Below are 25,366 nucleotides of genomic sequence, written 5' to 3'. Positions count from 1 at the left end.
CGACATAGTAAAACTCTGTCTCAAAAGAAAAAAAAAGATAAGTACTGAGAAGCCATTGAAGACTCTCAGATGGGGATAAAAAAGAGTTGCAAAGTAGCCCAACATCATTACTGTTTATTAAGCCAAGAAATGAGTGAGGCTCCACCAAACAGACCACCCCTGCTGAGAAGTTTTGTTAACCAAGTGGCCCATCTACCTTAAACCACAGAAAACGGACCTTGAAGCTTTTGTTCTCAACACAACAACTTGCAAACCAAATCCACTTCTACACGTTTTAGAGCAGCAGGCTCTATTGACCATAAGAGTGAGTCCCACCAAACGGGGAAAGCAAAGAGGGGACTAAGAAGATAGTAGTCCATGTTCTAGCTTCCTTTCAGTTCCCTAAGTCTTAAATTTCAATGTGTCCTCAACGGAGTGGGGGAGGGGGGTAGTCCATCTGTAACATTAAAATAAGTGGCCTTTTTAAAATGGGGAAGCTGGGGTTCCTCTCATGATCATCAAAGTATAATTGAGCAGCGAATGGGTTTCTGGATTCACACATGTATTTGGGGGGAAATGCTTTTCATTCATTTTGCACCACAGAATGGGGTCCAGGAGCAGTGGAGTTGCCATGTACAGAAGAGACTTCTTCAGTGCTTACCAAGGGAGATGACAAGGCTCAGGTTAAGTGGGTGAGTCAGTCTTCTTGACCCGAAATTCTCACTGGCACGCTAGTGTTTCCACCATTCTGTGTTATGGACTGAGCGTGTGTATCCTCCACAAAATTCATATGTTGAAATCCTAATCCCCTGTGCAACAATAGTAAAAGATGGGGCCTTGGGGAGGTGATTAGGTCATGGAAGATGAAGCCATCATGAATGAGACGGGTGCTCTTTTTTTTTTTTTTTTTTGCAGTTTTTGGCCGGGGCTGCGTTTGAACCTGCATATGGGGCTGGCACTCTACTCCTTTGAGCCACAGGTGCCACCCTTAGAGACTGGTGCTCTTATTAATGTAAAAGAGACCAGTGAAATCTCCCTTGCCCCTTCCACCATGTTAGCAAGAAGAACAGTGAGAAGCCAGAAGCCTGTGAACCGGGAAGTGGAGTTCTCACCAACCACCAAACTGACAGGGCCTTAATCTTTTTTTTTTTGTGAGGCACAGCCTCAAGCTGTCACCCTGGGTAGAGTGCTGTGGCATCATAGCTCACAGGAACCTCCATCTCCTGGGCTCAAGAGAGTCTCCTGCCTCAGCCTCCAAGTAGCTGGGACCACAGGCGCCCACCACAATGCCTGGCTATATTTTGGTTGCAGCTGTCATTGTTATTTGGCAGGCCCAGGCTGGATTTGAACCCGCCACCTTAGGTGTATGTGGCTGGTGCCTTAGCCACTTGAGCCACAGGGGCCAAGCCCACAGCGCCTTAATCTTGGACTTCCCAGCCCCCAGAACCATGAGAAGTAAATGTCTGCTGCTTGCAGTCCACTAAGTCCACGGTATCCGCTCAGGGCAGCTTAAACAGACTAAGACACTGTGAAAGTTTAAGAATTTTAAGAGACAGTGATAAGGTCACTGATTGGCAGATATTAATATATTTAGGCTTTTTCTCAAATTACCTAACATCCTACGCTCCTGATTCTTGAAAGGGTAAAAGAAGGTAGAAAAGATGCCCAGGAAGGAAACCCGGCTAGCGTGTGCTCTCCTGTCCCTCTGCGGTGCTGTACTGGATCCATCACACACTCACGATGTGTATGTCCTACATTCTCACTGGGATTGGGATTTACCCCTTAGAGAAATAATGTAACGTGTGGGTGAGGCAAGCACAGGTGCCGTTGGTCAGACCATCTACAAAGCAGAGCACAGATGTCAGGAAGCTGCAGTGACTCACTCTCACCTGGCCATAGTCTGTTCGGAAGACGACGACACCTTCTGCGCAGGAATTTACAGTACTTGGAAAATGTTGGCCATTCTCTCTCAGCCAGACCCGTGTTCCCTGTAAATAAAACAAACAAGATTTAACTATGTGTTTGGATTGCATTTTGTGGCAAAACACCACCCTTGAAATTATCGTGGCGCTCATATTCCTTTTCTAAAAAAACTTTTTGAAAAGCAATTATCTTTCTCAAACAAAGAAAGAGAGAATCTTCAGGAAGCATCCACAGCCTTATTTACTATTCGCAAGTGTGACACAGAGAACCCACCCAGAGAAGCCAAAGAAAGGACTAAAAATATAATAGCCCCTGTGTTCCATCTACGCAACCAATTTAAGTAGAGTACTCTTGTGATAGTAAGGTCAACACCATTATCACTCCCATTTTATTGATGGAGAAGCAGAGGCCCAGAGTCAAAGTTAACTTGTCCAACATCACCAAGACTAAACAAGAACTTTACCCAGGCAGCAGGGCTCCAGAAACCACAAGTGTTCTATGTACTAGGTCTCTACACTGCTTCATCCTCTCTGAGAACCCTTCAGGACCTGAGGGTTCCCATTCTCCCAGGTCAAAGCCTCAGACCTCCTCCACCTGGCCAATATTAGACCAACTCCACTGACATCCTGTTGTACAAAAATCCATATGTCTTCAAAAGAGAAACTAAAGTTTCTAGTAAATATCAGAGCTCAGTCTGCCAGGATGAACTGTGCTAGGATTATACCAGACACCTAATGAACTTCAAGGCTTAGGACTGTAGCTCAAAAACATGGTAATCTCCAAATCGTACTGTTTTAACCCTGGGCGTATTTTTTGGCATTGCTTCCATTTCCATTTTTTACTTCTTCACTTAACAATGAAACATTATAATTTTTAGCTTTTCAATGCTTAGCTTCTCAAAGCTTTCCTCTTTCTTTGGTTGCACAGAATCAAAGTGTTGCCAAAGACAGGTGATCAAGACTGAAGACCTGAAACCTGGGTGCTCAGGTATGCAAGATGCTGAGACAAGAGGATCGCTTGAGCCCAAGAATTTGAGGTTGCTGTGAGCTATGATGCCACCGCACTCTACCCAGGAAGACTGAATGAGACTCTCTCTCAAAGAAAAAATTATTGGATATTCACCAGCCCTTCAAGTTATAAAGAATTACCTTATGATGCGTGATGTATACCCACATGATGGAATGCAATGCTGAGATTTAGTAATCTCACTAAACTATTTCTATTCTGCACAAAAATTTCATCAACTCCAACGAAAAGGACACTAAGCACAAGCTTATGAATCAGTGTGTCAACATAGATCTGTTATAACAAAACTATCGCTTGAAATGGCATTTCAAATCAACATTTCCCCCCAAATTTTCAACTTAACTTATTCCTATTTTATTTCTAATTTGATTTAAAATAAATTAAATAAATGTATTTCAAAAGATTTAAAATATATTGGTTATGGTATATTCAACTTTTAGTTTCAGAGGCTATTACTACACTTTTGTGTGTGTGTGTACGTGTGTATGAGAGAGTCTCACTCTGCTGCCCAGGCTGGAGCGCTTGCTATAGCATCAGCCAAGTTCACAGCAACCTCAAACTCCTGGGTAAATCCTATCCTCCTGCCTTAGCCTCCCAAGTAGCTGGGAATACAGGTGCCCATCACAATGCCCAGCTATTTTTTCTATTTTTAATAGAGACAGGGTCTTACTTTGCTCAGGTCTCAAACTCCTAAGCTCAAGCAATCTTCCCACATCAGTCTCTCAGAGTGCTGGGATTACAGGAGCAAGCCACCGCAGCAGGCCTATTATTGCGTTCTTAACAGAGTGAGAGGAGGGAAATAACACACACATAAACTCATCACTTTATGCTACTTTCAACTGGGTGGATCAATAGCAAAAACAATGCCTTCCAGTAATGGAGGGCTGGGAATGTACCACACTTACGTACTAAGAGCTTCAATGACATTAGATTAAAGACTGACCTTCAGGGCCGTGCCTGTGGCTCAAGGGGTAGGGCGCCAGCCCCATATACTGGGGGTGGTGAGTTCAAACCCGGCCCTGACCTAAAACTGCAAAAAAAAAAGAGGGGGGACTGACCTTCAGGAAGACAGGAAGCACCCACCCACCTCCTGCACAAGAAAAGTAGAGCTCAGAGATTAGCCTTGCCTGGTGCTACACAACTCGTGATCTGGGCAGGTTGCTCCAATGCCTAATCCCACACTCTTTCTACACATCTCACTGACTCTATTTGTCTCCTGGAAATAATTCCTATATAAGTCAAATGTACTCACAAATCAGTCAGTAATTAAAGTCTAACAGCACAGAGGTCACTTGAAATGGCCAGATAATCACACGTCATATATTTATTCCCTCTTGCCCTCGTAAGAGGGAAAATTTTTAAAAATATAAAAATATGAGTTAAAAAGGGTCACTCCCTCATTGCCAGTGAGGGACCCGCTTTCAAATCCCCCAGTAGGGCCTTCAGCGTTGGCTGTCACCCCTGTTATTGTGATCCCTGGCAACTCAACCTTGAGTTGGATAAAAGCACTTGGGACCTGCCAGCTAGACCCTGGGGCCCCAGAAGGAGGCTCTACAAGCATTCCCAGGAAAATCCCATACAAGGCCCTCTCCACGTGCATTCGCTTCCCCCACATCAGGGGATTTTAACTTGTTGACCCCACCCATAGTTCTTCAACCATGTCCCCAAAGAGGGGTTGAAATCCTCTACTACAAGTGAAAAAAAAGCACCAAAAATGAATATAAAGTGTTCTATATAAATCCTGAAGTCTGCCTATTTAAAGAACACACATTAACTCCACCAGGGGCCACGTTCCAATTTCCATACAAGTCCAACACGTTCCTGGTAACTCCCCCTTTGGGAAGAGAAGCTGGTAACACATGGAAAGAATGACACTCACAACTGCCTGTCAGTCCTGATTTCTTTATTTGCAAACAGCTGCTTCCAAAAGAACATCAACTTCAGGCATCTGCTAAAACTGTTCTCCCAGATAGAACTCTCTCCCCAAACCGCATTATTTGCAATGTTCTACATGACACACTGCCACATGCTGGAAGAATAGGAGTTGTCTCAGGCTGCACATTAAATACGCAAGCACTAAGGAAAGCTTATGAGCAAAGACAAGGTTCGTGTACACTCCTCACGCTATCCAACATCACAGTCAAGCAAAGAAGTCCTCACCAAATCAGCATGCGGCTGCGGGTTGGACACCCGGCTCCAGGAAAAGACTTCCAAGAGCCTAATGACTTTCTTCATCCTCTTTTTAATTCACATATCAGACTACAACATTTGGAAGCTTTGAAAGAGGAATCTCCAAACATAACAGATGCACAGGCACCCACTCAAACGCAACTTTTCAAAGTCATGTAAGGTGAGAACTTTTGCTCAGTAGGTTAAAACTGGAAACAACAATTCCCAGGGTACCTCCACCCTGGAATCCTGCATGGAAAGCTTTCTGTTTGTGGTGACCATCATCTGCATCATTTTAATCAAAAAGAATTTCATGTACCTGTTTCTCAAGTTATTACAATTGTTTAGTAAGAATGAAGTTAGGATTATGTAACATTACCGAGTTAACATAAATCTTCACCGGGATTAATATAAGCCTCCTGACTTCAGAAGCCACCCAGGATATATTTTTCCTTCCAGCATGGAAGTTTCCTTGACTGACTTAGCATCTAGCTGTGGCTCTCTTTGCCTTCTCATCTGAAATACTGCAAGGCCCTTTGTTGACATGGCCAAACACCCAGTTCAGCTTCTGTAGTCCAAAGGTCTTTTCCAACAGGTGTGAAGAATTGCTGATAAGGAAATTTTACAAAATCCAGCCCAGATATCAAACCCAGAGCCCACAGCAAGTTTTCTTAGATCTATAATAAACAGCTGTCTTGCACAGGTAAAGGAGGAAAATGCATCCCAAACACTCCTATGTTCTTTGAAACCGTACAAACTGGCAGTTTTCATAGAATCAGAATTGCAAAGTAAAACTACGGAAATGGATATTTTTACATAGATCGCTCTCGCCGGTTTCTCTGAGACCCCAATCTTTCTACATCCATTCTGTTAGAACAGAACACATGTGCCCAGGTCCAAGGGACACCCCCCACAACCATCCGAACACAAGTCACAGGCAGACATTTACCAGACCATCCAAGTTTGAGAGAGAAAGAAAACTTTGCCCACCATATGCAAACCATTATATTCTGTCACAGTTAAATAAGGCTGATAATTTAATACACGATATAGTTACCTAGCATATGGCGAAAGCTCACAATTTGATTAAAAATTGCCTTTATAAGCAGGTGGAGCATGTTTGCTCAAAACGTATAATTTATATTAAAACTTGGACGAGTTTTCATCTTATTCTGAGATGGATATGTGAGGGTTAAATTTAACAGCTAAAAGGGTTTTTTTGAGACAGAGTCTCACTACGCCATCCTCAGTAGAGTGCCGTAGCATCACAGCTCACAGCAACCTCAAACTCTTGGGCTTAAGCAATTCTCTTAACTCAGCTTCCCAAGTAGCTGGGACTACAGGCACCCACCATAGTGCCCAACTATTTTTTTGTTGCAGCTATCATTGCTGTTTAGCTGGCCCAGTTCGACCCCGCCAGCCTCGGTGTATGTGGCCGTAACCACTGTGGTACGGGCACCGAGCCAACAGCTAAAAGTTTTTCAACATAATCATCAGTAACATCTTTTTTTTTTTTTTTTTGCAATATAAAAAGCACTTACACATCAATTCCCATCTCCTTTGATCTTTAGAGCAATCCTATAAGACACAGGAGCGAGTTATCCTATTCCTTTCTTCGTAAGTGAGGTTCATAGAGGTTTCATTTTCTGTTGCCAACAAATGATTTTCTGGCTGTAATGAAGAAGGCTGACCCTACCAAATATTGGTGAGCCAGAGAGAAGCTAGTGGGAATGTAAACAGCTATGTCCACTTTGGAAAACAGTTTGGCAGTTTCTTAAGAAGTTAAACATGATCTAACCCTGTGTCCCAACAACTCAACTCCCAGATATTTACCTACCGAGACATTTTTATCTAAAGTTTTGTATGGAAATACTCATAGCAGCATTACTCCCAAGAGCCAGATGCTGGAATTAATTCAGATGTCTATCAAGATAAAAGTGGCATCCAAAGGACCCTTCAGCGATACATTCACCACCAATGATGAACTGCAAGACGTCCTGGTAAGTGAAAGGAAGCAGGACACCAAAGACCACATACTGCAGGGTTCTCTTTACATGGAGTTTCCAGAAAAAGCAAAGCCATGGAAACAGAAAGTAGATGAGAAGCGTGAGAGGGACACAGACAGGGAGGAAGGAACTTTGTGGGGTGCGCTGCAGTAACAGTCAGACCACCATATAAATGGACTAAAAATCTTTCACCGGGACACCCATAATGGGATCCATTTTACTGTATGGAAATATACCTCAGTAATTTCAAATCATCTAAAAAACTAAAAATCACTTCTCAAAAATTGATTTCCCAGACTACATGCACCTTAGTTATAGAGAAACATTCTTACCCATTCCATAGTTGGAAAACCCAATCATGTTTCTGTAACTGACTGAGCAAGGAGGTTTCATGAAATATAACCCCCAAACCAATAATGATTAAATGCAAGGGCCAAATGCTGTGTTAAAACCCTGAAGATTCGTGGTAAATTCACTAAGGTCCTGCTCTGCATTAACACAGACTGCGAGGTCAGGAGACCACACAGGACACTTGCCCAAGCTAACTCAGGGATGAGGCTGTGGTACATCCCATCACAGTGCTCAATGCTGATTGAACCCTTCCCTGAAAGAAAATCGTAAAGCCCTGCCCTGCCAGTGCCTCCCCGGCCTGGCCTGCTTGTCATTTACTGTCTATGGGTCCTTCCCACTCAGGGGCAAAGGGAAGTCACTGAACAAAGGCTAAGATATTGACCTTCCGACCCTTTACACACAAAAGAGGTTGCTGAGCCCTACTTCAAAGTAAAGAAGATACTACCATTAACACAGATTTCAACCTACTGTTGCCCTTTTAAGGACTGTTACATTGGCCAGGTAAGGTGGCTGGCCCCTATAACTATGACAGGCAGAGGCAGGAGGATTGCCTGAGCTGAGGAATTTGAGACCAGCCTCAGCAAGAGCAAGACCTCTGTCTCTACTAAAAATAGAAAAACCAGCCAGGTGTCGTGGCAGACTTCCTGTAGGCCCAGCTACCCAAGAGGCTGAGGCAAGAGGATGGCTTGAGCCCAAGAGTTTGAGGTTGCTGTGAAATAAGATGCCATGGCACTCAACCCCAGGGCAACTGAGTGAGACCCTGTCTAAAAAAAAAAAAAAAAGAAAAGGGAGAAAGAGAGAGAAAGAAACTATTATATTTCTCTTCTGATTTTAGAGTTGATTTTCTTTCTTGAACTCTGACTGAAAAAACTAAGTTCAAAAATAGGGTAGGAAAACAACTCTAAAAAGACATGATGAAGGACTTTAAATACCATGTTGCAGGACATGTTCTAATTACAAACTCACAAGAAAGAGAACATTCTGTAGCCAACATGCAGCTCAGTCTCAGGCCCAGCACAGGGCACCATGTCGCCTCCCATGACAACTCATGTAGCCTCAGTTAAGTACAGTGGTTAGGGACACTCTAGCCACCCACATGACAAGGACACGATTCACTTCTGAAATACGATCTGCTTTTTTTTTTTCCTCTCTATTTAAAGACAGAGGCAACATAATCTTGTAACGCATAAGATAAATCAATAAAGTTCTACAAATCTGCATGAATCTCACAGCCAAAAGAAAGTTTCCCCTTTTTGCCTCCAATGACTTGGTGAAGAAGTCACCTGGCTTAGAAAATCTGCCACAGAAGCCAGGCGAGTATGGGTCTTCACTCCTGATGGATTCCAGAAACTAGATATGGATAATATACTGTCACACCTAGGATTTACACAGAACTTTCTTCTCATTTCCTATTTTATAGTCTTTTTTATTTTTTTCTGTTGGAAATAGGAGATCCTGTCCAACTTGATGGATGCTATTTTTTCCTAATTCTTGTTACACAAACCCAAATCATATGATATACAAGGTTCCTATACCAATTTCTTCACCTCAGTGCTATCGACATTATTCGTTTGGGTTTGGGAGGGATGGGTCATCCTAGTTGAGAACCTCTATTCTAGAGGAACACAAAGATCTAGAGCCATGTCAAACTGAAGTTTCCAAAACCATTCATTGTCAGCGACTTAATTAAGTGCACGCAGACTCCACTGTCTAAATATGATGAATTTCAACAGCCTCAAGAGGTAGAGCCAGTCCATATGAAGGTTACCTGGGCAGACCTAATTTCTTGCATCATTAAAGCTGAGCATGCACAGAAGAGAGGGGATGGCCTCGGTAGCATAATTAAAACCCTTTAGGGACAAGGTCACACAGGCCAATGGCCCCCAGTGGTGCCAGAGTAATGCTCTTCTTCCCTCCTTCTGTCCACTCTGTTCCTTTTTTTACTTTTGGTGGGGAACTTTCAATATTTTCGTGAGGATGACTGAAACCATACAGACCGCCTGTCTGCTGTGCTCTTCCAACCCCCTAACCTCGCCAACCCTGATGCAAAACTTGTCAGAAAGGCTGGCCACGGTGCACACGGGAATGCAGAGGGTAGCAAAGTCAAGGACATGATCACACACACAAAGGCAGCATGATGAACACGGTGCTAACACGAACAGCAGGGACAAGAGGGCACTGTTGGCTAGGAACAGAAGGCAGAGATTAAAACATGAGAAGGAAGGAGAAATGTTAAGACTTCTCCCCAGCGGAGACAGCTACTCTCAACAGGGGACCCGGAAATCAAGTGAAGAAGTGACAGCAGCCACTCTCTCCAAAGCGTCCCTGGCCACGCAGGCATCTCCCCCAGCAGTGGAGACATACCTTGCCATACGGTACACAAAGCGGGGTCTCATGACAGCTCATGAGCCCCTGTGACCCATCTCCTTGTTTCCTGATGACAGGGTTTCAGACCTGAGGCTGACAGACACTTCTGAACGACTGTGTAACTTTCATCAGCTTACAGTCAGCCATGGCCATGCAGACTCTGAATCCAACATGGGTGGTTTTAGGCGCAGATCAAGGGGTGCAGAGCCCAACAAGGTGTCAAGGGCAAAGCTCCACCTTGCACCAACTACGGAGGAAGGAAGAGTAATAAAGGGAGACTCAGAGAAACTTGGTGAGCTCATAACTGATAATGTTGCAAACGTGAGGTTTAAAGACCCCAACAGTGTACATAATGATAGATGTTTGCTTTCTATCTAGGCAACCCCAACAACAACTGCCCCATGGCAGTCAGATGCCACCTTTACATTACAAAACATATGTTGATGACATCTTGCTCTTGACCTCAGACATAATTTCTCCTCAAAGACTAGGCCACAGTGTCGGGTAACTACTGAAAGAAGATGATGAGCTTTAAATACGCTTCCATGAGGCATGTTCTATAACAATGACAGACACACGATAAAGAGAACATTTGTGAGTTCTTTAGCCTGCAGACGTGCCTAGGGAAGCCTGGCATGGTAAGAAGTGCAACTACAATGTATCTGGATCTTTCACCTACATCATCAACATTTTTTGAGCCTACCTAACGGGCTTAAGGATCATTTATAACACTACTGCCACAGTGTCCCAAAGAGCCTACACAGTGTGTTTGTAAATTAAGGCCTGCCCTCATTCAGTACTAAAGTTTACAGATGAACTTATCACATGACTTCGGGTCCTCATGAGAAGGACCACACAGGACCTACATTTTTTCCTATTAGCCTGCCCACAGTGTCACCCTGTGACCACCAGGAAGAACATCCAGAGGATAACATGAAAAATTTATGAATAGTACAAGGTGGAAAGGGATGGAAAAAAGAAACAAAAATGGCAGAAAGTATCACCTAACTAAAGGTATCGCCACAATAAACTGTGGTCAATGTTCCATAGGAACAGACAGAAAGATCCACTGGTGCCCCACACTCAAAGCAAGGCCCAGTGCAGTGGATCAAGCCTATAATCCCAGCACTCTGGGAGGCTGGGGCGGGAGGATCAGTTGAGCTCAGAAGTTCAAGACCCACCTGAAAAAGAGTGAGACCCCATCTCTACATAAAAACAGAAAAATCAGCTAGACATGGTGGTGGGCACTTATGGTCCTAGTCCCGGCTACTCAGAAGGCTAAAGCAGGCAGCTCACTTGAGCCCCGGAGTTTGAGTTTACTGTGAACTATGATGACGCCACTGCCCTCCAGCCTAGGTGACAGAGCAAGATCCTGTCTCAAAAAAATGTCAAAACCAAAACTAACTATGCTTAGTGCCAAGATGCACGGTTCCATAATGAGTTTATTCCCACAGTTATGGGGTTCCAACGGTTCCATAATGAGTTTATTCCCACAGTTATGGGGTTCCAACATGCCAACTGACTGATTCAGTCCTGATTTTTATACTGATTTTCCCCACCTTCCTCACAATTCCTTAAAACAACTTTTTGGTTACTCTTTTTTTTTTTTTTTTTTTTTTTTTTACCAAAATGACTAGATAGAATCCCAGAAATAATTTAGCACTGAAAAAATTGAGACATCTCCAGGTAGCTGACTCTGAGCTGTACCATCTCAAACATTATAGAAATGAGACCATACATGGATCAAAAATAAAATTATTACATCTATTAATTAACCAATTATCATATAGCCAACACATGGGTTTAAAAAAAAAAACAGAAAATGGAACTAAAGAATCAGCTAACACAGCTGAAATTCACTCATCCATATGCAAATACTCCAGCCAGCCATTCTATCCTTCCTCCACCCATCCATCCATCCACCAGCCCATCTATCCTTCCTTCCATCCATCCACCCTTCTGAAGAATATCTTTAAACACCTACCCCCATTATGTACCAGGGTACAAGAAAAGATCTGACAGTATATAAAGTAGTTCTTTTTTTTTTTTTTTTTGCAGTTTTTGGCCTGGGCTGGGTTTGAACCCGCCACCTCCGGCATATGGGGCCCGCGCCCTACTCGTTTGAGTCACAGGCACCACCCCATAAAGTAGTTCTTTCCCTAAGGAGCACAGAGGTAAACTAAACCTACTCTTCTGCCTTCCCTATCTGGTTTCTTTGGGGAATACGAGGTCTGATATTTAGGTTCACAAACTCTTCTTAGAAAAAGTATTCCCTACCTCATTGCTGAATATCACTATAGTCACCTTCAAAGTACTCCACTTGGCTAGGTAGTGACCAAAATGATATTCAGCAACAAAGTAGGGAGCACTTTTTCTAGGATAAGTTCAAGGACGGACAGCTCCGATAGCCAGGCCAGAGAAAGAGTCCCAAAGTGGTCTGCAGTGTGGACTTGGGGCTGGCGCCGGAGCCCAGCTTCCCAAGGGGGGCACATGGAAGGTGACCGCGGTGACACTCAACAAGGAGATGCAGCATTTTTTCTAGGATGAGTTTGAGAACTCAATGTCTCACCTGGTAATTACAGGACATAAGAAGCACTAAAACAAGACAAGAATGAGAAGCAGGTGAATGGGGAATGGCATACAGATTTTGTAAAATGGATAGAACTGTCCCAATTATAAAAACTCTCAAAACACGAATGGGAAACCCTCTTTAAGGGAAACAAAACCAAACAGCTGGTTTCAGAACTGCCTTCCCCCCCTCCTTTTAGTGGGAGAATGAGGAGGTCAAAACAGAAGGGCAATAAGAAGCCCCTCCCTGTTTGCCCGCTGAGTGACAGGTAATTCCCGATGGCCCTCCGACAGGTGATTCCCGACGGCCCTCCGACAGGTGATTCCCGATGGCCCTGCGACAGGTAATTCCCGGTGCCCTCTGCCTCCTCTCTCCTCCAATTTACTGTCCTTTACTACTCTCGACAAGAATAATGGTTTCGGGGGGGCAAATAAACTGCAAATAAAAAAACTGATAAGATTATCTTTAATGAAATCCTGGTTGTGTTCTGGTTACCATCTGTTTTTAGAAAAAAATACATAAACTTACTCAGAACAGGAGTTTGTTGTTACTTCATAAAAGTGAATGACCCAAGAACACAGTAGGAAATAAATAAACTTAAAAACAGCTACTTCTCATTTCTGTCGCATCCCTATTAATGAATTCCTTTGAAGAATTTGACTAAATTTCAAAAACGGTTAATAACACTACTATAAATTACATTCACATTTTCATAAAAGTGTACTTCTTGAATTAAAAAGTATGTACAAGATAATCCAGTCCCAAGAAAACAACAGATGACGTGTTGGCAAGAACGTGAGAAACTGCAGCCCTGTTATATCGCTGGTGAGAACGTAGGATGGTGCAGCTGCCGGGGAAAGGTCTGGCAATTTCTCCAAAAGTTAAATACAGAGTTGCCATAGGACCCAAGAATTCTACTGCTAGGTATATACATACCGAGGAGAAATGAAAACATACATCACACAGAAACTTGTACACCAGTGTTTGTGGAAGAGTAACCCCTTGGAAAGAACGCTAACGTCCCCCACGTGATGGACAGATCTTTTTATAAATGTGGTCCGTCCATGCAATGGGAGAAAGGGGTGAAGAACCCACACATGTTACGACACACGTGAGTCTTGAGAAGGTGCTAAGTGGAAGAAGCCAGTCACCAAGGGCCACGTGCTGTACGGTTTCATTTATAGGGAACGTGCAGAAGGAAATTCACATAGGGAGAAGAAAGCAGCCTGGCGGCTGCCAGGGACTACCCCCAGATAATAGAGTTTCTTTTTGGGGGTCATAAAAACTTGACGAAATTAGATAGTGGTGATGGCTGTACACCTTTGTGAAGATACGAAAAACCACAGAATTGCACCCTTTTAAAAGGTGAATTTCATGATGTATGCATTGTATCATAAATTTTTTAAAGAAGAAAGGAAGGGGGCCAGGAGCAGTGGCTCACACCTGTCATCCTAACACTCTGGGAGGCTGAGGCAGGCAGATCGCCTAAGTCCAAGGATTCAAGACTAGACTGAACAAGAGCGAGACTCCATTGCTCCTACAAATAGAAGACCTAGCTGGGCCTTCTGGTGGGTTTCTATAGTCCCAGGTACCTGGGAGGCTGAGGCAAGAGGATTGCTTGAGCCCAAGAGTTTACACTCTACCCAGGGCAACACGGGAGGCTCTTTTCCAAGGACACGGGCCCCTCTGGAGTGGGTGGACACCAGGCAGTGAGGAGTGAGAGGCCACCGGGAGAACGGCAATGAGGTGCCGTGGGGATTGTGGTGGTGTTGCTGTTGTTAAGTAAATACTTCCTTCTTGAACAGTTTTAGATTTTACTGCGGAGCTGCAAAGATATCACAGGGAGTGTCCCCGACATGTTCCTCACTGAAGGTCCCCCAGTCACTTTAGTCTGTTCACCGCCCTAAAAACCAGCCCTGGCACACTGCTATGCACTCGATGCTACACTTCATTCAGATTCCTCCGGTTTCTCCCTGATGTCCTATAGGCACCTTGGTGTCCATCCCAGGGCACCTTGCAGGACACAGGGGTCAGATCATTGTGCGCCTTGGGTCTTCCCCAGTCTGTAACAGTGTCTCAGACATTCCTTGTTTGATGGCCTTGATTCTTTTGAGAAATACTGCCTGGGTATTTTGTAGAGTGTACCTTCATCTTGGGACCGTCACATATTTTTATCATTGCTAGACTGTAGCACAGTGGTGACAGCCCAATCCAGGGAGGTCACACTGCCAGAAGGAGAATCCTGGCTTTACCACAAAGCATCTTAACTAGGCTAACTCTGAATTAGGAAGGTGAGTGGAGAACCAGAAAGTCTTCATAGAGAGCAGAGCTGGCCACTGACTCACAGATTAACAACACGGACACTGTGCCAGAGACACTGGTGCAAAAATTAACAGGAAAACCTTACTTCTAGCTGCCTGTGGTCCAATAGGGATGAAGTTTAAACAGATCATTTAAAGGTGAGACCAGTAATTGGGGAATACATAGGGAATACTGGAGCCTGGGGGTGTTGGTGAGGGAGGATGGGCCTCATGAGAGCAGGGTGACAGGGATAAGGGGCAGAGAAAGGAAGCCTCGGGTCTAACGAAGTGCTTCAAAGCTGTAGGGCTCTTCAACTCAACAGAAGAGGTCCAATTTTCTACAAATTAGCCCAGTGCCAGTGTAGGCGGAGACACACTACTGTAAACTGGCTTATGCAGCTTTACTTAATCACCATCCATAAACTATTAGCAGCTCCACACAACTCAACAATGAAGGCTTTCACCTTTGTCCAGTCCAAGAAAAAAACAGTCTCAGACTCAAACCCACTGAGCTCTAGAAATCACTAAGGACTGAAATCGCCTCCACCCTTACCAATAAAATGTAGGCAAAATTGCTTGGTTTTACAATATGCAATAGACTTTTGTTCGAATTATGTTTAAAAACACACACAGAGCACCCAAGACATTTTGAAGGATCAATTTTTAATTGTTTCACAATTCAAAAGACCTTCAGTCACTCAAAATTTGGAAATTCTCAAGATCCCCTTCAGGAGAATGAATTATGGTGGGCAAAGCAGGGGAACCAGGGCTGCCACGGAGACCTCCCTGGGGGGAACAGAGGGAATACTCTGGGCAGGGGAGAAGGAAGTCTGAGGCCTGTCCACGGAATCCACCCAGGTCACACGGGGCTCTGTGCCTGAAGCTAAGGAAGGAAAGCTCCTCCCCGCTTCCTCTGGCTCCTCACCAGCTTCTCCCCAACCCCCAGTGACAGGCCCCATGCAGACTACAGTGGCCCTGGTCCAAACTGAAGGCCTCTGCTTCCCCTCTCTGATCCCAGGAAGCCTCTCAGCACTGTGGGAAGAGCAACCAGCATGCTCAACCCAGCAAGGGAGCTCCTGCCCCAGCAAGACACTGGGAAACCCCAAATAGAATTTGCTAGGGGTGGATTTCAGCACTCCCAGCCCATCCTCCCACCCCAGATCCTTCCCAAACCACCTCACATGCAGTTAAAGCCACCACCCCCAACCCATATACACACACACCCACACACACACACACACACAACTACCCCACTGGGTAAGAAGCCTCCAAGCTGGCTAGAAGCAAGGGTATGCAAGCAGTGGACCTGTAAAACCCCCAGGGAAGGGCCCTCAAGGCAAGGGGCTCCTCCTGCACCAGGGTGGGGGCCCAGGGATGGCAGGGAGCTACACTCGGCCAGCTCCAGCCTGACCATAATTAAGTCTGAGCTCCTGGCCTCTTGCTTCTTCCCTCTGAAAACAGAGCCCTTCTCTCCTTCACAGGCCTGAGGGAAGGAAAGATGCAACAAGCAGAGAAAAGTCAGGGTTCAGATGCTGAAAGCACCAGTGGCCAGGCACACTCCCAATGAGTTCTTATTGGGGTCAGGGGCCCTGGTTCCCTGAACCCAGCTGACCTGGTTCCATTACTCAGCTGAGCTAGAAAGTTCACCTGAGGCACAGAAAGCAAAGGTAATCTGTACAGGGCAGCGCCTGTGGCTCAAAAGGGTAGGGCGGCGGCCCCATATGCCGGATGTGGTGGGCTCAAACCCAGCCCCGGCCAAAAAAAAAAAAAAGTAATCTGTACAAATTTCAGTGCAACAAAGAGAAATTTCATTTAAGAACAAAGGGAAAATTTAGATCACTCTCAAAGAGAATTGGAAGTGGATCTCTCTTCTAAAGGAGAAGAGGTAAGAGAAAACCAAAGGCCGTGGACAGGTACAAATACTCTCTTTCTCACCACTTGAAATTGGTTGCAACTCTTTCATTGGCCCCTCTGGGCCTCCAGGAATTCTTGCCCTTTTCTATTGGTCGTTGATTGTCTCTTTCTGCTGGTCATTGGTTACCTCATACTCACATTCTTATGGGCCCTCCAGACTTCCCGGTTCCCGCAGGCCAGACTTTCCTCCCATCCCCCTTGAAGCCCTTTCTCAGTGTCCCTGTCTCAGTTCTCAGGGGGCAGGAAGGATCTAGAACAGCAGTTCTCAACCTGTGAGTCGTGACCCACAGGAACTGTTTCCCACTGGTCTAGAGGGAAGACTTCATCCCTGTCTTCACCACAGATTCAACAATGCTCAGAGATCAAGGGCAGGGACCAATCCAGATGTGTAATGACAGGGCCTGGGGCTTTAGCAGCTCCCCAGCTATTCTGGGGCTCAGTCACACAGAAGGGTCCTGCAGGCAGCTGCCCCAATAAACAAGGAAGAGGGGAGGGGAGAGGGAAGGGAGGAAAGAAAATCATATAAATTTTCTATCTGTGAAAAAGAATACTCCTGAGTAATCTACTTCAAAATACTGGCAGGCACCTTTGGGGTTATGATTTTACTCCAATAATTAGTGCCAACTCCAATGCAAGTATTTGTTTTGAAGTTATTTAGCTGAAAGGTCAGTCACTGTAAAACATGTCATTTAAAAAATATTTTAGACATTCATACAACAGTACATTTATGACAAAACTGGTTTGCTGAACATCACCTGAAATTTACCCTTTGTAAAAAAAATGTCCTTTATCAACATGATTTAGGGACTTTGCAGTATCACTACAAATATTCCAATAAAATATCATAACATCTGACTCCAAAACATATGCAAATGTGCCCCTACTGGTGTTCGAAGCTGAATGAATCCTTTGCAAGTCTGTGTTCAAGCCCACACCTTGGCTTTATAAAAGACAGTCAATCTTCTTTGCAGACTTCCCTAGAATGAGGATGTGATGTGCTGCTCTCTAGCAAAAACCAGCAAACTAGAAAGTCTCTTAAGTCACACAATCCAAACTTCTTTGTTCTCCATTTAAATGCCACAGAGGTTTGTCAACAGACCCTGAGAGGCCTGGGTCTACAGGTGACACTGACAGTGCTCCCTGGGGACATTCCATCCTGGGGGACATTCCATCCTGGCCTACAAGATCTAGCATGATTTTAAAAAGGCAGAGCTTAAAGGGGTGAACCCCCTCAAGTGAGTAAGCCCCGTAAAGAATTTCACCATGTATGTACCATGATAGAAAAATCAGCAGACAAAAAATACCACCTTCAACGATTCAGAACGATCCTGGTCCACCACCAACTGCTTACTGCTTTGGTGAATTTCAAGGGTGTGATTAAAACTCTACAGACCCTCATAATCTCAAGAACTCCTTGAACTCTTTCTGTTCTAAGAAACGGCTGCCCTGCTGGCCTGTGTGCCCTCTTGCTGTCATCAATCCCAGACTGGAAGATAAGGTGAATTCTAGAAAGCACTGCCGGCAGGCAGGGAGGCTCCCAGCAGCTTGGCACGTCCTGAGGAAGTGGAAGCAGCAGCTCTGGGGAACAGCAGGGGCCGTGATGATTACAGCTCACAGGGCCCTAGAGATAAAACTTCCTAGAGCTCCCTGCTCAATGCCTATCAGTTCCCCAGAAACGCTTCTTGTCTGCCCAGTAAATGCATTTTCAGACCATGGCTCCCAGCAGAGATAATTTAATATGTAATATTAGATTCTCCAGTAGCCATGATTTTTTAGGAAAAAACTTACACATAAACAGGTAAGATTACTTTTAACATGATACTATGTAACCCAACAGATCCAAAATGTTATCACTTCAACATGTCATCAGTATTAAAATATGTATCAACGAGATACCTGACATTCTTTTCCCATACTCACTGTCAAAATCCGGTGTGTATTTTCCATGCTCTGCACATCTCAACACAGAATACCCACCATTCAAGTCAAGTCCCCAAAGCCACGGATGGCTTGTGGCTAAAGTACTAGACAGCCCAGCTCTAGATTCCGGAATCTAGAGATGCAATCTTGTGAGCAAAGCGGAAGTGTCTGAGCAAAGATAACAGACACAAACGCACTATTTTTGTTTTGTTTGCTTTTCTTCACGTTAGGGAACATTTGTACAAAATTCCCCAGTGACAACCAACAAAAGTATGCACAAATTACTCACAACGTGCCTGCCTCACCCTAATCCACACTAGTTCCACATTCACCTGAGGAGAAAAGAAGAAAAATTGTTTCCCTACCTCTGAAATAATAAAAGAATGTGATAAATCAGAATTGCTCCAGGAATGTGAAGTCTACAAGTCCAGTTTATGAATTAAACAGTTCTGGGAAACTTAGTACATAAATTGCCCCATGACATTGTTTACCAAAGAGAGGAAGAAAAACATATCTGTTTACTGTAGCACAAAACTCACAGCAATTTCAACAGCAATGTTTTCTAAAATTCTTGAACTCTTAATTGCATATGTCAGCTCATTATCTGAGTTACTGGTGGCTCAAGGTTAAGACAAATAAAACTAGACAATTAATTACATACCAAGCGGCCAAAAGAATGTGCCTTCACCTCAAAATGGCCCTTTCCACCTCTCAACCAGGCTCAGAGATTTTCAATGATAACAGAAAGAAGAGAGAGTCTTGCAGACTTAGGAGCAGTGGTCCAAGGCCAATGTGTTTTTAATTCAGGTTTCCACAGGTTAGAGGTTAGACACTGCAGTGTGCCTGAGTAACAGAAAAAAATCTGGTCTGCAGCCGAGAATGTGACTGATGGGAAGGCTAATGGCTGAAAACCTCATAAATTCCCCCCCAGCACCCAGCGGGGAGGGGAGCAGCTTTGAGAGAAGCAAATTAGCTTTTCAAAGACGGGCGCTCCATCCGGTGACAATTGGCTGGAGTAGCCCGGGACAGCAAAGCCATCTGTTCTCACCAACTTCCCAGGTCTAACCCCCACACCAGGCCCCCATACCCACTCCCACCCCTCCTCAGTCTCTGCCACTCAACAGCCAGCATGATCTTCCCAAACCTACACCCCTCCCTTGGCTTAAAGCCTTTCTGATCTCGACAAAATCCCTCCAGAGCAGCCTACAGACTGTGCAAGATCTGGTCCCTGCACACCCCTGCAGCCTGGTCTCGGCCACCCTGCCCTGAGCCCCTGCCTGTGGCTTTGCCAACACCACCAAAGCATTCTCACCTCTTCTGAGAGGCCCTCCAGCTCAGGGTCCCTTTATCCCTGCTAGACAAATTGGTATGTAAATAAATAATTCCTTTGAGGCCAGCCCTCCCTGCCAGACCACCTCTGACAGTTGGTCTTGGATCCCAGCACACTGTGCGGTGCCTGGTACTCAGACGGAAGGAGGGAAGAGAAGAGGGAGGAGTGGCAGGGAGATTTATAGCAAAGACCCAGGAACCCCACCTATCACAGCCCTTCCCCAGAACAGGGTATTAGTCTTTTACCAGCCCTGCCCTATTCACAATGACCTTGACCTGTTGTGTCCAACTCACTTCTCCAAGCTTACCTCTATAGCATTTAAATACGTGAGAAGACTCCCACTACCAATTCTAAGGTTCAGGCTTATGCAAACCAATATTAAAGGGCATAATAGCTACATCTTAAAAACACATCCTCTATCCTGAACTATCCCATGTTCTAGAGCTCCGGTCAGGAAATACCAGGCATCTGACTCCCTCAAGCCCTGCCACCCTATGTGACAACCCCCCCCTCCAGACTCTCATTTGCTAAATGAAGAGAGAGAGCAACAGAATTCCCTCCTCCACCCCACAGTTCCTTGGCAGCTTCTAGAGCCATATTGCCACACACAGGCATGAGTTAATTTAAAACGAATGAACTGGAAGCTGTTCGCTTTTTCAGCCCAGGCTAAGGTATATGAAAGTAGTTCCAGAACTCCAACCTGGGGCTCTGCTCCTTTCACACACCCCAGAGTTTTGTTCTTCTCTTTCAGCAAATTCATTTTAACTGGAGAGCCACCCAAGATTCCAAACGCATTCACTCATGCTACAAATATTTATTTAGCCCTGGTGGCTGACAAGGCACAGTGCCAGGGGCCAACAAGGACACAGAATTCAATGGCAACAACAGGGGCATCAGAATCCAGGAGACCACTGGCGGCATAACCTTGGAGAATAACATTAACAGTGGACGTATCAACAGCATGGACACCACCGTCCTCGCACCTCATCTCTGCAGTACCCTTTAAGCCAGTAACTGGTAACGCTCCCATTTTACAGATGGCACGGAGCAGTTAAAGAACTTGACCAAGGTCCCAGAGCTAACAGGTGGTAGAAATTTTCTTCTCCAAAAAAGTCTTATTGTCATATAATTTACATTCCATGAAATTAATTGAACCCAGGCAAGTTCACCCTCACAACTCCACGCAATTCTACCTCTCCCAGCGGTTCTCTCTCCCAAGCCGCCGTTTCCTACTTTACAAAATGCAGACGATAAGCATTAATCCTCAATCCACAAAGCAGTCAAGGGGTATGAATTAGTGAGGCAGCCCAGCCCTGAGCCTGGCAAAAAGAACTAATGGCTCAACTGTTTGAAAAGAGACTAGAAGCCAGTTCTGCCCTCCAAGAGTCTAATCTAATCAGAAACCAACTCTGTAAAGAAGTAAAGTAGCCATAATAAAATGCAGAGAGAGAGAAATAACACGAGAAGGCACACACAATACAAAGGAGGACTGTGTGTGTGAACGGGAGTGAGGTCCTGGGTCCCTCCAGCTGAAGTATTTGAAAGTGATAGGCCGGGTTGCCTGACAGTGCGAAATAAATATTTGGTCTACTTCCCTACCTCCAGCTACTAAGATCCTCGGACTCTTCAAAGTGGTCAGTGTCTTTGTATGCTAATGACTGGCTGGTCACTGGAAAGACCCAGGCAGAGAGGAGGTGCAGGCTAACCAAAGGCCAGTGATTTGATCAATCCTGCCCACGTAGGAAACCCCAAAGCCAGAAGGACAGTGTTCTTGGTCAGCTATACACATGGCAGTTCCCCGAAAGTGGGGCACTTAGAGGGGAATGGAGGCTCCACACCCTTCCCACACGCACCTCTTCACCTGGCATTCATCACAATCCCCCTATAATATCCTTTATAATAAACCAGTAAACAGCAACCAGGGGGGCCCTGAGTTCTGTGAGCTGTCAATCTGGGGCTTTGATTGGCATCAAATGTGGGAGGCGGGGGGGTGGGGGAGTCTTAAGGGACCCATGGGATCTGACTCCCAGTGAATAGTGTCAGACGGAACTGAATGAGAGGACATCAGCTGCTGTCCCTGCAGAACTGACTGCTTGCTGGGTGTCTGGAGACACGCCCCCGCCCCCAATATCTGGTGTCAGAAGCTGGTTGTGAGAATACGAGCAGAAAGTAACTTCGTTTATTCCTCTATAGACTCAGAGCCGAGAACACGGAGTATAACGCTGGGCTCAGTCCCTCAAAGCACAGACTTCATCACAACAGTTCGGTGTCCCTATCGACAAGGTTGCGTGTTACACGTGTGGACACTGAAAGCATTCTGCACCGTTGTCCTAGACAGGGTTGGAGGATCTGTAAGCTAACCCACACACACATGTGGCTTCCAAATCCTCTCACGGAAACACCTCCAAGAATGGACTTAGTGTTCTGTGCAGATTCAACCTCCCACCTTGTGCCGTCTCATTTTGCAAAGCTTACTGCTGCTATCTTCTGAGGGTAATGCTCTCCCTCACTGACCTTGAAGCCCTCTTCTCCCAGACCGTGACTGTCTGAGCCTGCCCTAGGAACCAGAGCCCCCCACAGCTCTCAAAGGGAGAAAGGGCAGGAGCACAGCTGGAGGGGAGGATAAACAAAGGGATACTCTCCAGCCCTCAGCCGGCAGCTCTCCCTGCAATCAGAGCAGCCTCCAGAAACCCAACCTGCCCTCCTGCAGAACAGCCCCCAGATCTGCAAAACCAGAACGTTCCATGCTAGGGTCTGTCAAAGTAAAAGACGGTTTCCTTAGCTGCAGCCCACTTCCAAATATATTTTATGGCTCTCAAGAACCCAGTGGCACCAAGTGGTTTTCTTTTGTTTGCTTTAAAGAATAAACTCTCTGCTACCAGTGAAACTAATTAGTTTAACTCATGACCGGCCAGGTGGAGTCTTCACACACTACCTCACCGTCACCGTGTTCATTGCCCGCACACAGACAACGCATGCGTGTAGGATGAGAGAAGGTGAGAGGTGGGATAGAAAAACAGCTCTTAAACAAAGTGACATCTGGGTAGCGACAACAATCCATCAATCCTCAACTGCGATCCCTGTGAAAGCAATAGAGATATTTTTCCTTAATTTTTTTTTTTTAAGACAGAGTCTCATTTTGTTACCCAGGCTAGACTGCAGGGGCACCATTTGCAACTCACTCATTGCAACCTCAAGCTCCAGGACTTAGCTGAGCCTCCTGTCTCAGCCTCCCAAGTAGAAACTTGGACTACAGCTGTGCGCCCACACACCTGACCAATTTTTTTTTACTTTTTGCATAGATGGGGCCTTCTTCTGTGGCCTAGGCTAGTCTTGAACTCCTGACCTCCGGCCATCCCCCTGCCTTGGCCTTCCAAAGTGTCGAGGCCACTGTGCCTGGCCTGGTATTTCTTATACTTTTCATTTTTACAAAGGTGGTAACAGTGTCGTACATATCCATTAGCAGGCCCTGAGGGAACAAATGCCAGGCAGGACAGCTGCTGCCCCGCCCCCATGCGATTAGCAGACGTCCAGGGCATCTCTGCTGGGTGCTGGGATAGGATCTGAAATGGACGCCTCACCTCTCAACACTACCTATTTGAATGAGGAACCAGCACTATGGGACCTTCAGTTCAAGAAGGGTCTAAAGCAGGTTTCTCAGCAGGGGAACTACTAACATTTCAGGCTGGATAATTCTTTGTGGTCTCCTGTGCACATGAGGAAGATTAGCAGCACTCCTGGCTTCTACTCGCAGATAACCCCTGTCCCAAGTTGTGACAAGCAAAAATATCTGCAAACATTGTCAAATGCACCTGTGGGCAAAATCGCCCAGTTGGAAACCACTGGTCTAAAGTAAAGATGCTGCTTCTTCAGGCTCAGTGACACCCGCCTGGGAACAATGTTAAATCATTAACCACTGAGGGCTGGATGAGCCAACACACCGGAAAGCACCTTGACCTTATGGCCAGCAGCTCTCCAAACATCTTCCTCCTCTCTACTGCCACCCTGGAGGGTCGGTTGGCCAAGCTAGAAAGGGACATTCCTAACACTCCTTTCCCCACAGCCCAGAGGTGCCAGGTACTGTCCGCGCCAGCAGCCCATCTTCGGGGATGACTTCTGAACCATCCCCTTTCCTCTCAAACCCCTGGCTAATGTGGAGAGGAAGAAAACAAACACCCACATTGGAGAACGCTGAGGAGCATCAACATTTTTGGCAACCACTTGAACTTTTTACTTCTTGCTTCTGTTCTTTATTTGCCTTTTTGTAACTTGTATTTATTAAATGGTGGAGCCAGGATTCAAAACAGAAGCAATTCCAGGGCACTTGCTTTTCTAATTAGGCTACATTGCCTCCCACATGAGACCTGGAGAACAAGGCAACACAAGGGGACCAGGAAAGAGTGGAGTCATCGCAGGGAGCATCAGAGGCTCAGAAGCGCTAAGGAGAAAGCGTCACATGCGCCTGAGAGAGGACCCACAGAAAGGCCATGCATGGTTACACCTGTCCATCCACAGGTCACCAGAGATGACATTTTCATTTACAGTGATTTACTGAAAAAACAAAAAAATAAAACCAGAAAGCTTTAGGACAATTCATGAAATGCACTCCAAGTAATACCATATTCAAAGGATTACGCAGACAATATAAAAAATACTTTGTTACAACATTTACATAGGAGACACACACTTCCTCTTTTAAAAAACAACCCACAGCAGACACCACTGGGTACGGATAAAGGCCAGCTAAGTATATTTATACTTTAGTTTTTGAATAGTAACTATTTGGGAAGAAATGGGTGTTAGGAACAGGTAGGGAAGAGAGTAAGAAGGAAAAGAAAAGCGGGTAACTCCTTAGCTTAGACATGAGCAGGGTAGGGAGACAGACTGTTCTGGGCTCTACAAAAGCAGAACCAGCCAGGATTGCGTTTAGAAAGTTTTGAAATTCAGAGACGGTTCAACTCCTGAGACCCCCTACAGAGGGACTGATCAAGAGGAATTTTTTAAAGTCATCACCCCATAGTTGATCAATGCCCTCTTAATATCTTGAGGACTTTCCAAAGGGGAAGTTAGTTAAGAATAATGCACATATGTTAACAAATGCATAAACATTAGAAGTGGGAGGAGCAAAGCTGAGAATGGGAGAAGGGGAGGATCTGTAAGGAGTCCTTTCTGGTTGGTGAGAAGAGACCCATTCCTCCCTCTCAGGTGTGTCCTACCTGCTCAGAAAGTGACACGTGTTCTGTGTACGTAAACAGACTGACTTCCCTGTGGACCTGCCGCTGCTGCCTGGCTAAGTCTTCCTGCATCGGCTCGGCAGCTACCGCCAGCTTTCCTCTTTGTGATGGCCGAGTCAAAGTGGCTTCAGATTCTGGGGGCCACCTGCTAATGGTACCCAGAAAAGCCCGCAGCAGGGCTGGGGTCCTCACAGCCCCCTGACAGCAGGAGACCTATGCTTTGGCATTTCCAGATCTCAGCTGCTGAGGAGGCAGGGCGGGTGAGCATAGTGCACGCA

The 25,366-nt window shown here is 45.4% G+C and overlaps 1 protein-coding gene across 2 annotated transcripts in view; it reads right to left on the bottom strand.

The window, feature by feature from the left end:
- MYO10 (myosin X) overlaps window positions 1-25,366 on the bottom strand; it is a 226,720-nt gene that overhangs the window by 175,600 nt on the left and 25,754 nt on the right. The window contains exons 1-2 of one of the 2 annotated variants that reach the window (XM_023513073.1): window positions 18,525-18,732; window positions 1,869-1,967 (exon numbers count right to left, since the gene is read on the bottom strand). In XM_023513073.1, coding sequence (XP_023368841.1) covers window positions 1,869-1,967; window positions 18,525-18,551 — 126 coding nt within the window. In that variant the 5' untranslated portion in view covers window positions 18,552-18,732. Of the gene's footprint in view, window positions 1-1,868; window positions 1,968-18,524; window positions 18,733-25,366 lie in introns of those variants that run through there. The other variant, XM_003789538.3, reaches the window with a different exon arrangement.

The sequence above is a fragment of the Otolemur garnettii genome, unplaced genomic scaffold (assembly GCF_000181295.1).
Source record: "Otolemur garnettii isolate 467f Iridium unplaced genomic scaffold, OtoGar3 scaffold00033, whole genome shotgun sequence".
Classification (NCBI taxonomy): domain Eukaryota; kingdom Metazoa; phylum Chordata; class Mammalia; order Primates; family Galagidae; genus Otolemur; species Otolemur garnettii.
This window is presented reverse-complemented; position numbering and strand designations above follow the sequence as displayed.